Genomic DNA, 14,620 nt, shown 5'->3' with positions numbered 1-14,620 from the left:
GGACCAGGGTCCGGGGAAAGGGTGGCAGGTGGGGCTGCTGTGCGTTTTTTGGATCGGGGAGGCGTTGGGAATCGCCCAGGGATTCCTCTGAGGAAAACAATCCAATAGCAGATGAGCAGAGCTGGGTTATTCCCAGTGTCCAGGCTTCCCAAAGCTTGGCAACCCTCAGACTGGGAGGGGAAGGCTGAAAAATCACTTTAACATGACCCAATTCTGCCTAAACCAGCAGGAAATCACCAGGAATCACAAGGAATCATGGAGAATTGTGGGGAATTGCAGCCACTGGGACGTGGGACACATACTGGGAATGGGCTCCTGGGAGAGATCTCCTGGAAACAGTCAATGCCCAGCTCCAGAGCTGCTCTCCCGCCGCAGGAGCCCAGGACCAGCCTGATCCTCATTTATGGGATCTGTGCCACGGGAACTTGCAGAGCCAGCCATCCCAGCCATCCCCACACCCCCAGGAATCCCAGGAGTGTTCACCTCGGTGCACTGGCTCTGGGAGATGAAGAAGACCCGAGCAAAGGGGTCCGAGAGGCCGCTGCTGTCGGCTGCAAACAAACTCCTGGCTTGGTACATGTGGGCTCGCAGCTGGAACACCTGTTTCTCTGGAAGAGAGAGGGAGTGGGGTGGGATGGGATGGCTTGGGATGGCCTCCGGGATCCTGTCCATAAGATGCATGTGTTGAATCATGATTTTAAAGGGTTAAGATTTTAGCTGAGGGTTAGAACCAGTTCATGTTGAAGTTAGATGCACCAACGATAGGTTAATGATTGTTAGATGCTTTAGCTAAAGGTAATTGTTATATTATGAGCTTATTTGTAGAAGGAAGTGGAGCAGGTGAACCATTTTAGGAACATACTGTGTTGGGAAGGGTGAAAGTTTGACAAGGAAGGGTCACAGATATGGTGCTTGGCAGAAAGATTTTTGAATGCATAATCTGAAGAAGGAATAGAAATTAAAGCAAGTTTTGATATAGAAGAAAAGAATTGCTGAGCCAGTCTGACTGGATAACCAAGGAGGCAAAGGGTCTGTGAGTTAGAAGGGGTTTTTATGGCTTAGAGCAAAGGATAAACCCACCCCAAACAAGAAGATGTTTTTACCAAGCAGAAAGAGAGCACAGGCAAACAAGGCAGCAGATGTGGCAGGTAGAAAAAAGGTCTCAGAATTTTCCACTGCATGAAAACTGAGAAACAACTTCTAGCTTAAACTGCAATGTACTAACTTTTAGTGATTGTAGAACAGTGACATGAATATGGTAATTATAGCAGTTATGATAGGCTATAGGTAATAGTTAAGGTGCAGATTGGTTCTACTGTATGAAGATGCTCTGCAAAGAAAAATATATAATAATGCATTTGTAGCCAAAATTAAAGGGTCTCCAGGCCTGCCTGCAGCTGGAGCTGACAGCTGTGGGCACAGCTCTGTCACCCACAGCCCTGGACTGCTGTGACATCCTGGATGCAATAAACTGCATTTTGGAGAGCTGTCTGCAGTCCCACATCCCTCATTTAAGCTTTAACAGTGGCACCCAACATGTGGCACCATTAGTAAGAACCTGAACGAGGGATGCAGGACTCCAGGTTTGTCTGCAGCTGGAGCTGACAGCTGTAGGCACAGCTCTGCCACCCATGACCCTGGACTGCTGTGACATCTTGGATACAATAAACTGCATTTGGAAGGGCTGCCTGCAGTCCCTCATTTCTCATTTTGGCTGTTACTATATTGAAACTTATAGAAAATGCCCAGCACCTGGACTCTGTGTCAAGCCATCATGAAGCAGGGGGCCTTGGATCGTGCCAGAGGGTCACAGAGACCTGAAAAAGACCTTCCTGACTTCATCCCTGGGACCACTGACCCAATTCAAGACCACTGACCGAATTCAAGAGAAGAATTGCGCACGCATGAAGGACTAAAAACCTCATTTTAGTAGAAAGCGGGGATGGGAGGTGCTGGGGTTGTGCATATGCATTAATTTGGGAAATAAATAGAAGGCAAAAATCTTTGTGGGGTGCGGTCACACATTTCAGGGACGACCCCCTTGCTGCCTGCTGTTGTAATAAACACACCACTTTCTAACTTCGACTAGTTAGAGAGTCTTTGTCCACGATTTTTGGTTTCAACGACTCAGTATCCCCATTCATCTGCTTGGCCCAGAAATAATTTTTGCACCTTTAACATTGGTTCTGAGAGTGAAGCAGGGGGAGAAGAAGCTCATAGTTTGTTTTCAGACACCGCACTCACTCCTCCACATTCCTGCTCCTGGACTGTGTTGTCTGCGGATGGACAGACAGCGGGACAGAGCTCTCCTTCGCTTTCAGTTAGTTTTAGCTAGCTGAGGCAAAGAAGTTCTCTGGACCATGTTTTTTTTCTCCTTTTCTTTGGACCTGTTTAAACCTGGACTGAACACCAGAAGAGTACCAGCAGCTCCACCTGTGGCCCACCGGGCCGGGTCTAGGCCGCGGCATTTCCAGCGCTGGAGGGACTGATAAGGGACTGATAAGAGACTGATAAGAGACTGATAAGAGACTGATAAGAGACTGATAAGAGACTGATAAGAGACTGAGTGAGCCAAGCTACAGCCCACGGAGGGACTTTCTGAGTCTGTCATCTCTTCAGAGCAGTGAGAGGTTTTATTGTTTGATATTGTTCATTTTTGGTGTGCTGGTGCATGCTTTGCCTGTTAAATAAAGGGGTTTTTTTCCCACTTTTCTCCAAGGAAATATTTTCCCGAACTGACAGGGGGAGGGCCTGCTTAAAGCTGCTTTCTAGAGAAAACCACTTTGGGGGTTCCCAAATTTGCCCTAAACCAGGACAGAGCCCATCCAAGGCACATCTCAGGAGCCTGGATTTGCTCGTGGCTGAAGGATTTCAACTCAAAGCACGAATCCCAAATGGATATGGAATTTCCTTGGCATCCCGCTTGTGTTGTGTGCACCACAAAAAACTCCGAACAGGATTGGGATGAAGGGACACAATTCCCACCCCCATCTCTCATGGGACAACTGGAACAACGTCCCCCTTAGCTCCTGGAAGCCCTTGGAGCAGGAGGTGTCCAGCCAGGCTCCCTCCCACCCCCTCCACCCCATGGGAACTCCTTACTGGTGTACAGGAGGCTGATGGGTGGGAAGGAGGGCAGGTTTTGTCCTCGGGGCGTTTTCTTCTCCTCGAACCCACAGGGGAGGCCGCTGAGGAAGTCCTTGCGCTGCTTGTTGAGGCCCAGCCACAGGTAGATCTCCATCTTGGCCTGGACTGTCCAGCCAGCAGGGCCAAAGCCCCTCTTCCCGGGAAGCTGAGCACAAGGGAAGGAAGAGTTCACACGGATATCAGGAACATGGACAGACAGACAGACCTGTCTGGGAGCGCCCAGCCTCTTTGGGGCATTGTGCTGCTGTTCCTTAAACCCAAGGATCCTTCGGGATCGTGACACTGCTCTGGCTCAGGCATTGTCCTCTTCTCACTGTGGTTTCCATTTTCAAAGTGTCTTAGGTTGGAAATGCAAGGTGTGGCTGGGGGTGTGTATTCTATTTTCCATCTGCCTGAGGTGGGGCAGTTATCCTCTGTTCGTCGGGCAGTTTTCTTTATCTCTTCCACAACCAACCCTCCCTCCGGGAGATATCTTCTGTTCATGGGCCATTAATTATTAATTATCTTCTGTTAATGAGCCAGTGGGTGTCACTGCATGGCTGATAAAATTCCACCATCCCAATGGGGGGTGTTCTGCCCAGGGGAGGAGCCAAGCATTCCTACCTGGATACAATCTGAGATTTTGGGATACCACGGCAGACTTTGCCCAGTGCATTGCCAGAGGAGCAGCTTTCTGCTGCCCTGCATTGCCAGAGGGAGCCCAGGCCCATCTCCAGCAGCCCTGGAGCTGCAGAGGAAAACTCCCCCCTTGTGCAGGATCCCTGCTCCAGCAGAGCCACAGCTGGCACTGCAGGAGGGCTGAGCCCCCATGGGATGGGGCTGTGCCACCCCCTGACACACAGGGGGACAGGGCCTGCTCTCACTCTGGCAGTGTTGTTTTGTATTATTGTGATTTTATTTTATTTTATTTTGTTTTATTTTAATTTCTTCCTTAATAAAGAATTGTTACTCCTGCTCCCGTATCTTTGCCTGAGAGCCCTTTAATTTCAAAATTACAGCAATTCAGAGGGAGGGGGTTTGCATTCTCTATTTTCAAGGGAGGCTCCTGCCTTCCTTAGCAGACACCCGTCTTTTCACACCACGACACTAAGCCAGAAATTCTCTGGATTTCCTGCTGGATCAAACTCCTCCGTCTTCCCAAACATTTCCCACTTACCAGGACGGGGTAAGTTCAGTGCCTCACCCTCCCTAGGAGCCGATTTCCACCCCTACCAGCAGAGCATGGATCACATTTCTTCAATATTCAAACCCCAGAAAAAATGGATGCAAAACCCTCATCCTCATCTCCCAGATTCCCTCCTCTTGGCCGCAGCTCCCCTGGGCCGGAGGGATCCTCACCTTGAGGAAAACTGTCTTCACTTTGGCACAGTCCTTGCCCATCTCCTCGTCCACGATGGAGTACAGGATGTCCTTGGAAGGGATGCGGGCGTAGGCGATGCGCTTGTTGTTGCTCATCATCCAGATGAAAACGTCGGGAATCGTGTGCTGGGGCTGGGAATGCCACAGGAGAGCCCCGTCAGCGCCCCAGCTCCGACCACTGAGGCACTGGTGGGGCTGGAGAGCTGCTGGAGGCAAATCCAACAGAATTCCATGGAAGGTGGATGCGTCTGCGGCCACAATGGGGGCACTGGAATTGTTTGGAGATTCCCACTCCCCAAAAAGCTGCTCAGAGCTGAGGCCCTCAGGAAAGAAACTGGGATTTATTGTTGCTGTAAGGTAGAAAAATAATTTAAGGAAGGCCTCATAAAATCAGGGCCTGCTCTGTTAAATAGACAGCACGTGAAAACAATCCTGGTGTGAGCAGTTCATTAACACAACAATCTATTCCTGGGTGAAAAACAACTGGCACCTGCATAAACATTAAATCTATCCCGTGAGAATCAGTGAAGAAAATATGTAAATAATTTAAGAATAATAATTTAAGAATAATAATTTAAGAATAATAATTTAAATAAATTAAGAGATTTGATGGACAAGTAAAATGCCTTTTGCTAACCAATAAAATAATTGGCAAAAAAAAGCTCCTAAACAACTGGAGTCACACATGAGGTCTGTAAAACTGTAGAAAAACGAGTTATGTGAATAAAGAATTGGATTTTTCTGATTTTTTTGGCATGAAGAAAATGGAGTCTTGTGGTTGGGATTGAAGGTATTTGAGATGACAGTTTGTGTTTAGATTTAGGTGTTTATTTTTTTTAATTAATGTTATAGTTTCACAGCCGTGAGTTCTGTAGTTTTTTATTAGAAAGGAATAAAATGGTTAACTATTTTTTGTTATAAGGTCTTTTAAGGTTAAACTATTTAATTAAGAAATGATACCTAAATTATTTTCTCTTTTAATCTAATAACTGATCACTCAAAGTCTGTAATGTGGACTTTTCTGTTTAATTACAAAATACCATTTAAACTCATGAAGAAGGAAGAAAAAGGTAAAGAGCAATTTGTTTTTGTCTTAAAACCTCCATTTTTCTTTACATTTATTACTATATTCTAAAACCCCAAACTCTAAGTTTTCCATCTTGTGACATCACAGACTTCTAACTAACTCCACACCCACAATCCCACTGCTATCATTTTATTTTGGAAGCCTTCTTTACAGCCTCAGGTGAAATGCAGTGTTCTCTTGTGGGTCTGTGCCTTCCAGCACAGAAAGTTTAAAATTCTATTTAGGGTTTCAACAGTGTCTTGTGTGATTTATGCCAATAATTTATGTCGGTTACAAGTTTAAAAATCTGGGCATAGAAGACTGAAGGTTTTTGTTCTCTCCTCCTTCAGGGGACCTGGGGAGGGGAGGGCAGCAGCCGTTCCTCATCCCTGTGTAGAGAAGAGGTTCCCAGTCTGGACTGGGCCCGTCACTCTTCACATCTGGGCTGGGTCAGGACCAAGGAAAGCCTGGCTGAAACCAGAGATGGAGCTGGGAGCCTTCCATGGGAAAGGGAAGCGGGAGGTGGAACAGCTTCAGCTTCAGGGAGGGACAAGAACCGCCTGTGAGCCAGTCCTAAATTGGAAAAATGTCATGGAAACATTCCGTAGCCTGAAGGGGCTCCAGGAGAGCTGCAGAGGGACTGGGGACAAGGCATGGAGGGACAGGAGCCAGGGAATGGCTCCCAGTGCCAGAGGACAGGGATGGATGGGATCTTGGGAATGAGGAATTGTGCCCTGGCAGGGTGGGCAGAGGCTGGGCTGGAATTCCCAGAGCAGCTGGGGCTGCCCCTGGATCCCTGGGAGTGTCCAAGGCCAGGCTGGACATTGGGGCTTGGAGGAACTTGGGACAGTGGAAGGTGCTGGGGTTGGAACTGGATGGGATTTCAAATCCCTTCCTACCCAAACCAGTCTGGGATTTATTTAATGTGTCACCTTACAATTCCTGATTTCCCAGGGATTCAGAGGGTCCCTTCACAGCTGGGACTGGCTGAAACATCTCCAGGTCTGCTGAGGGAGGACCCAGCTCTGTCCCTGCCTGAGAAACTCTTAAATTTTTTTTTATGTCGGCTCATTCCCACCCAGGAGTGCACAGGGATCATGGGGCGACTCATGGACTTGGAACGGCTCCTTGCAGAGGGACCTCTCCTGCCCTTGGAGGTCTCCATCCATCCATCCATCCATCCATCCATCCATCCATCCATCCATCCATCCGTCCGTCCGTTCCATCCCCTCCACCCATCCATCCATCCGTCCGTCCATCCACCCCTCCATCCCCTCCATCCATCCATCCGTCCCCTCCATCCATCCATCCCATTCCATCCATCCATCCATATCATTCATCCATCCCATCCCATCCATTCCATCCATCCATCCGTCCATCCATATCATCCATCCGTCCATCCATCATCCATCCATCCATCCATCCATCCATCCATCCATCCATCCATCCATCCATCCATCCATCCATCCATCCATCCATCATCCATCCATCATCCATCCATCCATCCATCCATCCATCCATCCATATCATCCATCCATCCATCCATCCATCCATCCATCCATCCATCCATCCATCCATCCATCCATCCATATCATCCATCCATATCATCCATCCATCAATCCATCCATCATCCATCCATCATCCATCCATCCATTCCATCCATCCATTCCATCCATCCATCATCCATCCATCCATCCCTCCACCCATCCATCCATCCATCCATCCATCCATCCATCCATCCATCCATCCATCCATCCATCCATCCATCCATCCATCCATCCATCCATCCATCCATCCATCCATCCATATCATCCATCCATCCACCCATCCATCCATCCATCCCATCCCATCCCATCCCATCCCATCCCAGCTTTCTGTCCCCACAAGCTGCCCCAGCCAGAGACGCCTCTGCCCGTGAGGGACCCACCTCATCCGCCAGGAACCGCAGCTTCTGCAGGAAGTTCTGCACCAGCTTCAGCTTGTCCTTCATGGTGTTCCTCTTGATCTGGGAGCGCAGGGCCGTGGCCTGCTGGGCCATGTTCTCCTGTGGACACAGCCGGGACATCAGGACACAGCTCGGACCGAGGAAAGGCACCTCAATCCCACCACATCAGGATGGACACCTTCAGAAACCCACAGAGGTGTCACCTGAGCTGGGAGAATTTTGGGGTGGCTTAAGGAAGGTGTCGCCCTGTTCTTCTAAAGTTCTTCTAAGCCTTGTGATGTTTACATTTTTGTAATGGAGTTTCTCACGCGCTGTTCATGTAAATAATTATTGTTTTGCATTCCTTTCTGGAGGAGGAGAGAACTGATGGACCGTTGGTTTGACCAGTGTGGTTGGAGACGTGGCAATTTCATCCTCCAATCCACGATCACTTTTGAAATTCTATAAATATCGGAGTTCAGAAATAAACTGCCCCTTTTTTGCCTTGGACATCTCAGGGTGCGAGTGTCGTTCATTTTGTGTCGTATTGTGTGACAGGAAGGTGCCTCACCCGCTGTCACCCAGCACCTGACCCTTGGAGCTTCCACGTGAACGTGGAGAATTTAACATTCCTGTCTCTCGAGGATCCAGCTGGCCACTGGAGTTGGTGACCTTGGCCATGCCAGCTGGAGAAGCCACCAGCTCCTTGTCAAGCTCTCCTGAACATCCTTGGCAAGGAGCAGGGCCACCAACCCCAGCCCTCTGTCCCTGGAGCAGCTCTGCCTTGTGTGGTTCCCAAAATCACCCCAAATCTCAGTCCCTGGGGCAGCTCTGCTCTGAAAGGGTTCCCAAAATCACCCCAACTCTCGGTACCTGGGGCAGCTCTGCTCTGTGGGGTTCCCAAATTTCCCTTTCCAGCTCTGTGGTCCCAAATTTCTTTCCAGAGTCTGTTGGAGGGGAGCCAGCAGAGGCAGAAGTGACACCTGGGACTTTGCTAGACCCAAGTGGGCCTTGGGGTCAGAATTGAACCCCAAATCCCTGACACGCAGGCACTGGAAACCAACATGTCTACGGACCAAATTCCTGCCCCTTCTCCGGAATCGTCCTCCACTCTTCCCAAAACTTCTCTGAACAACCCATACCAGGGCCTGACACTCTCCCAGGGAACAATTCCTAATTCCCAATATCCTTCTGGCACTGGGAGCCATTCCCTGTGTCCTGTCCCTCCATGCCGTGTCCCCAGTCCCTCCCAGCTCTCCTGGAGCCCTTTAGGGGTCGGATCCCACTCACCAGCTCCCTCATGCAGGATTTGAGCCTCTCCCGGTCCAGCCTGGTGCGGGACGAGTGGTGCTGGTCCTTGTCAGCCAAGGTCAGGAAGCGCCTGCAGGAAAAGGGAATTCCCATGGGAATCCTTCACAGGGTTCCTTTCCTACCCCACCAGCCTGACCACGTCCCTGGAAAATGCTCGAATTCCCGCCAATCTCCAACAAAATTGTGGATGAGAGGCCGGTTCGCACCTTGGATCAGGAAGGGACAGTCGGTGTCATCAGGTGTCACCAGGTGCGACCCAGAATTCCCAAAATTCACAGAATCGCAAGGTTGGAAGAGACCTCCGAGATCATCGAGTCCAACCCAGCCCCAAGACCTCAACCAAACCCTGGTATCCAGGCTTCTCCTAAACACATCGAGGGATGGTGACTCCACCACCTTCCCGATGAATCCCAAAATTCACAGAATTCACAGAATCACTGGGTTCGAAGAGACCTTAAAGGTCATCGAGTCCAACCCCGCCCCAACACCTCAACTCAGGCCTGGCACCCAGCGCCACATCCAGGGTTCTCCTGAACACATCCAGGGATGGTGACTCCACCACTTCCCAGGTCTCGGGGAATTCCCAAAATTCCCAGAATTCACAGAACTCACAGAATTCACAAGGTTGGAAGAGACCTCCAAGACCATCGAGTCCAACCTGTGGGAACTCAGCACATCGCTCACAACCGAACCAGACACAACCCATCCCCAACACCTCAACTCAGCCCTGGCCCCCAGTGCCACATCCAGGCTTTGTTAAACACACCCAGGGATGGGGACTGTACCACTTCCCTGGTCTCTGGGAATTCCCAAAATTCCCAGAATTCACAAAATTCCCGGAATTCCCAAAATTCCCAGAATGACCAGGTTGGAAGAGACCTCCAAGACCACAAAGTCCAACCCAGCCCCAACACCTCAACTCAGCCCTGGCCCCCAGTGCCACATCCAGGCTTTGTTAAACACACCCAGGGATGGGGACTCCACCACCTCCCCAGGCAGAACATTCCAGAACTTTATCACCCTTTCTGTACAGAACTTTTTCCTGATGTCCAGCCTAAATTGCCCTTGGTGCAGCTCGAGGCTGTGTGCTCTGGTTGTGTCAGTGCTGCTGGAGAAAGAGCCCAGCCCCAGCTGAGCACAGGCACCTTTCAGGCCACCAGCCTGTGGGGGCCGCAGGACTGAGGTGTCCCCCCCCGGCTTTGGGGTGTTTGGGGTGCAAGATGGAAGCACCAAAAGATCCAGCATGGTGCCAGTGTCGTGGAACGTTGTCCCGCCATCCCCAGGACAGGGCACGGTGAGGTGACATTCCCCTGGGAGCAGGGACCTGGACAGGGCCACCTTTCCCACGTGTCACTCACAGGCAGCCGCTGCTGAGCTCCTCCAGGACCCCTCGGAGCCGGCGCTCCGGGTGCGGCTTCTCCGTCTTGATCATCTCCTGCACGTCGTTGAGGCCCTCCTCCTGCAGCACCAAGGGGGACGGCGTGAGGGACGGGGCACTGGGAACGGCCTGGGATCACCTGGGTGGGCTGGGAATCACCTGGGGTCATCTGGGATCACCTGGGATCATCTGGGTGGGCTGGGAACTGCCTGGGATCATCTGGGTGGGCTGGGAACTGCCTGGGATCATCTGGGCTGGACTGGGAACCGCCTGGGATCACCTAGGATCACCTGCGTGGGCTGGGAATCACCTGGGATCACCTGGGATCATCTGGGCTGGAAATCACCTGGGATCACCTAGGCTGGGCTGGGCTAGGAATCACCTGGGAACCACCTGGGATCTTCTGGGTGGGCTGGGAATCACCTGGGGATTATCTGGGGTCACCTAGGTGGGCTGGGATCATCTGGGATTATCTGGGCTGGGAACAACCTGGGAATCACCTGGGAATCACCTGGGCTGGGAATCACCAGGGATTACCTGGGATCATCTGGGCTGGGAGCCGCCTGGCCTCCCCACCCTCACAGGGAAGAATTCCATCCCAATATCCTTCCCAAATCTCCCCTTTCCCAATTTTTTCCCATTCCCCTTTCTCCTGCCCCTCCAGGTTTGTCCCCACTCCTTCTCCAGCTCTCCTGGAGCTCCTTCAGGCTCTGGAAGGGGCTCTGAGCTCTCTGTGGAGCTTTCCCTTCTCTGGCCCTGCCACATGAGGGCTTCACCCCTCCAGCCCAGGTGACACAGCCTCCCCACCCCTGTCCCCTTTCGTGGGGACACCTGGATCTGACCCTCTGAATTCTCAAGGAGCTGCTGGAATTTTGGCGATTCCTCGCTGGGAATGTTCCCCTTTTCAGGCACTCTCCATCCCTGCTTTGCTTTTGCCCTGGCTGTGGCTGTGCCCGGTGCCAGCCCCATGTCCCAGCAGTGTCCCCCTGTCCCTCCACCCCTCCCTGTCCACCCCTGTCCACCCCTGACCAGCTTGTCCGCGATCTTGTCCATGATGTTGGCGTTGTAGAGCCGGCGCCGCTGGTCCTGCCACCAGCTCCGGATGTAGATGCAGGGCTTCTTCTCCAGGTAGGGCAGGTGGAAGTAATTCCTGCAAAAAGAGGCAGGAGAGACACTCCATGAGGGTGACAATCCTGGCCTGGAGCAGCCCCCATCCCACCCCTCTCCCGGGAGGCAATGCCGTGGTGGGAGGAGGGATATGGGGGAGCAAGAGTGGGAAGGAGGCGGCCTCAGCTGCATCCTGGAGAGCAGAGGCTCCGTTTTTCCCGAGGCCATTCCCAATTCCAGGCCCAGGGTGGATGGGTGCAGAGCCCAGGGGCTGCCCCATCCATCCTGGGAGTGTCCAAGGCTGGGCTGGATGGGGTTTGGAGCAATCTGGGATGTGGCAGCAGTTCTCTGGCCACAGAGAGGAACAAACGGCTTTCCCAGACATGGTTCTGTGAGGAAACATGAGGAAAGGCTGTGAGAAGATCAGAGAAAAGAATGAGAAACAATCCTTATCTTAACCTGCTGCACGTGGCGTTTGTGAGCATGTGGAATGTGGTATGGAGATTTGTTTACCAAAGGATGGTTTCTTAATTAGCCAGTGGTGATGGTGTTTAGATTGAAGGACCAATCAAGTCCAGCTGTATCACAGCTGTCCATAAAAGCAGTGAGTTTCTTAATAAAGATTAATCTGCAATCATGGAGTCTATGCTAATTATTACCCAGCCAGGTAATACTGGGACAGTGGGATGTGTCAGGAACTGGGATGACCTTTAAGATCCCTTCCCACCCAAGCCATCCTGGGATTCTGGAACCTCCCAGTTGCTCCAAGCCCTGCCCAACCCGTCCTTGGAACAGCCAAAGGAAGGGTGATCCACACTTTGGGAACACTGGCTGTGAGCCAGGATCCAGCACCTGGAAAGGGGAATCCCACTGCACCTGGAAAGGGGAATCCCATTGCACCTGGAAAGGGGAATCCTGCTGTGCTGCACCTGGGAAAGGGGAACCCTGCTGCACCTGGAAAGGGGAATCCTGCTCCTCCTGGAAAGGGAACCCTGCTGCACCTGGATAGGGGAATCCTCCTGGTGCTCCTGGAAAGGGGAATCCTGGTGCACCTGGAAAGGGAGTCCTGCTCTGCTGCTCCTGGAAAGGGGAATCCTGCCCTGCTGCACCTGGAAAGGGGAATCCTCCTGGTGCTCCTGGAAAGGGAATCCTGGTGCTCCTGGAAAGGGGAATCCTGCTGTGCTGCACCTGGAAAGGGGAATCCTGCTCGATGCACCTGGAAAGGGGAGCCCTGCCCTGCTGCACCTGGAAAAGGAATCCTGCTCCTCCTGGAAAGGGAACCCTGCTGCACCTGGAAAGGCAAATCCTGCTCTACTGCTCCTGGAAAGGGGAACCCGGCTGCTCCTGGTATCACCAGGAGTCAAATCCAGCTCCAGCCCTTCCCGGGAGTTCCCACCAGGAGATGTCAGCAGAGCCCCATCGTTGAGTTTCCCAGCTGCCAGAGGATGGAGATGTTTTGGATAAACAGGATAGGAGAGGCCCCAGAATATCGGAACTCCTCATCTCCCCTTGGGATTCAGCTGGAGAAGGAGGTGAGGAACAGAGGAGGGAATTCCAAGGGAATTTATCTGTGCTGGATATTGATAAAAGCAAGGGAAGGAATTCCAGTGGATTTATCTGTGCTGGATATTGATGGAAACAGGGAGGGAATTCCAGGGGATTTATCTGTGCTGGATATTGATAAAAGCAAGGGAAGGAATTCCAGGGGGATTTGTCTGTGTTGGATATTGATGGAAACAAAGGAGGGAATTCCAGGGGGATTTGTCTTTGCTGGATATTCATGGAAACAAGAGAGGGAACCCCACGGAGACTTTTCTGTGATGGATATTCAGGGAAACGTGAAAGGGAGGGAATTCCAGGGGATTTAACTGTGCTGGACATTGATTGAAACAGGGAGGGAATTCCAGGGGGATTTGTCTGTGCTGGATATTCATGGAAACAGGGAGGGAATTCTAGGGGGATTTATCTGTGCTGGACATTGATTAAAGCGAAGGAGGGAATTCCAGGGGGATTTTTCCATGCTGGATATTCATGGAAACAAGAGAAGGAATTCCAGGGAGATCTGTGCTGGATTTTGATGGAAACAAGGGAAGGAATTCCAGGGAGACACCTATCTTTACTGGATATTTTTTTCCCAATTGATTTAATCAGACATTGAATTCAATTAGCACCAATCTGCTGCTAAAAGTTGATTAAAATCCACTTTAAGTGAATCTCATAATCTTAAATCCAATTATGTTTCTTGGTATGCAAATCCAGACCTCCCCGGGCACATCTCACCGGGCAGAGGATTTGAGCCTTTTCATCCCAATTTCCTGCATTTGTAGGATGCATTTGCAGATTTTTTCCAGCAGTTTTTCCATCTGGGATCTCAACACTGCTGAGGCCACCACTGACTCATGTCCCTAAACCAGGACAGTCCCAAGGTGCCACACAAGGTGGACACACTGACCTCTCTGTGCCCAGGGGGACACACTGACCACACAAATCCACAAGGACACACTGACCAGTGCCCAGGTGGACACACTGACCACACAAATCCACAAGGACACACTGACCAGTGCCCAGGTGGACACACTGACCACACAAATCCACAGGGACAAACTGACCAGTGCCCAGGTGGACACACTGACCACACAAATCCACAGGGACAAACTGACCAGTGCCCAGGTGGACACACTGACCACACAAATCCACAGGGACACACTGACCAGTGCCCAGGTGGACACACTGACCACACAAATCCACAGGGACAAACTGACCTAGTGCCCAGGTGGACACACTGACCTGTCCATGCCCAGGTGGACACACTGACCACATAAATCCAGGTGGACACACTGACTTGTCAATGCCCAGGTGGACAAACTGACCTGTCCGTGCTCAGGTGGACGCACTGACCAGTGCCCAGGTGGACACACTGACCTGCCTGTGAACAGGTGGACGCACTGACCACACAAATCCAGCTGGACACACTGAATCAGTGCCCAGGTGGACACCCTGACCTGTCCATGCCCAGGTGGACACACTGACCAGTGACCAGGTGGACACGCTGACCTGTCCAAGACCAAGTGGACACGCTGACCCAGGTGGACACACTGACCACACAAATCCACAGGGACACACTGACCTGTCCATGCCCAGATGGACACACTGACCCAATTCCCAGGTGGACACACTGACCACACAAATCCACAGGGACACACTGACCACAAAAATCCAGGTGGACGCACTGACCACACAAATCCAGGTGGACGCACTGACCAGTGCCCAGGTGGACACACTGACCACACAAATCCACAGGGACACACTGACCTGTCCAAGACCAAGT

At 51.5% G+C, this 14,620-nt stretch overlaps 1 protein-coding gene across 2 annotated transcripts in view; it reads right to left on the bottom strand.

Annotated features, from left to right (window-relative positions):
- The window catches only part of OTOF (otoferlin), a 113,542-nt gene that overhangs the window by 33,862 nt on the left and 65,060 nt on the right, over nucleotides 1-14,620 (bottom strand). For both annotated transcript variants that reach the window (XM_066547667.1, XM_066547666.1), the window contains 7 exons: nucleotides 11,215-11,335; nucleotides 10,166-10,266; nucleotides 8,787-8,877; nucleotides 7,500-7,616; nucleotides 4,486-4,638; nucleotides 3,103-3,292; nucleotides 484-608 (listed from right to left, as the gene is read on the bottom strand). In XM_066547667.1, the coding sequence (XP_066403764.1) occupies nucleotides 484-608; nucleotides 3,103-3,292; nucleotides 4,486-4,638; nucleotides 7,500-7,616; nucleotides 8,787-8,877; nucleotides 10,166-10,266; nucleotides 11,215-11,335 (898 nt within the window). The remainder of the gene's footprint in view (nucleotides 1-483; nucleotides 609-3,102; nucleotides 3,293-4,485; nucleotides 4,639-7,499; nucleotides 7,617-8,786; nucleotides 8,878-10,165; nucleotides 10,267-11,214; nucleotides 11,336-14,620) is intronic.

The sequence above is a fragment of the Molothrus aeneus genome, chromosome 3 (genome assembly GCF_037042795.1).
Source record: "Molothrus aeneus isolate 106 chromosome 3, BPBGC_Maene_1.0, whole genome shotgun sequence".
NCBI lineage: Eukaryota > Metazoa > Chordata > Aves > Passeriformes > Icteridae > Molothrus > Molothrus aeneus.
This window is presented reverse-complemented; position numbering and strand designations above follow the sequence as displayed.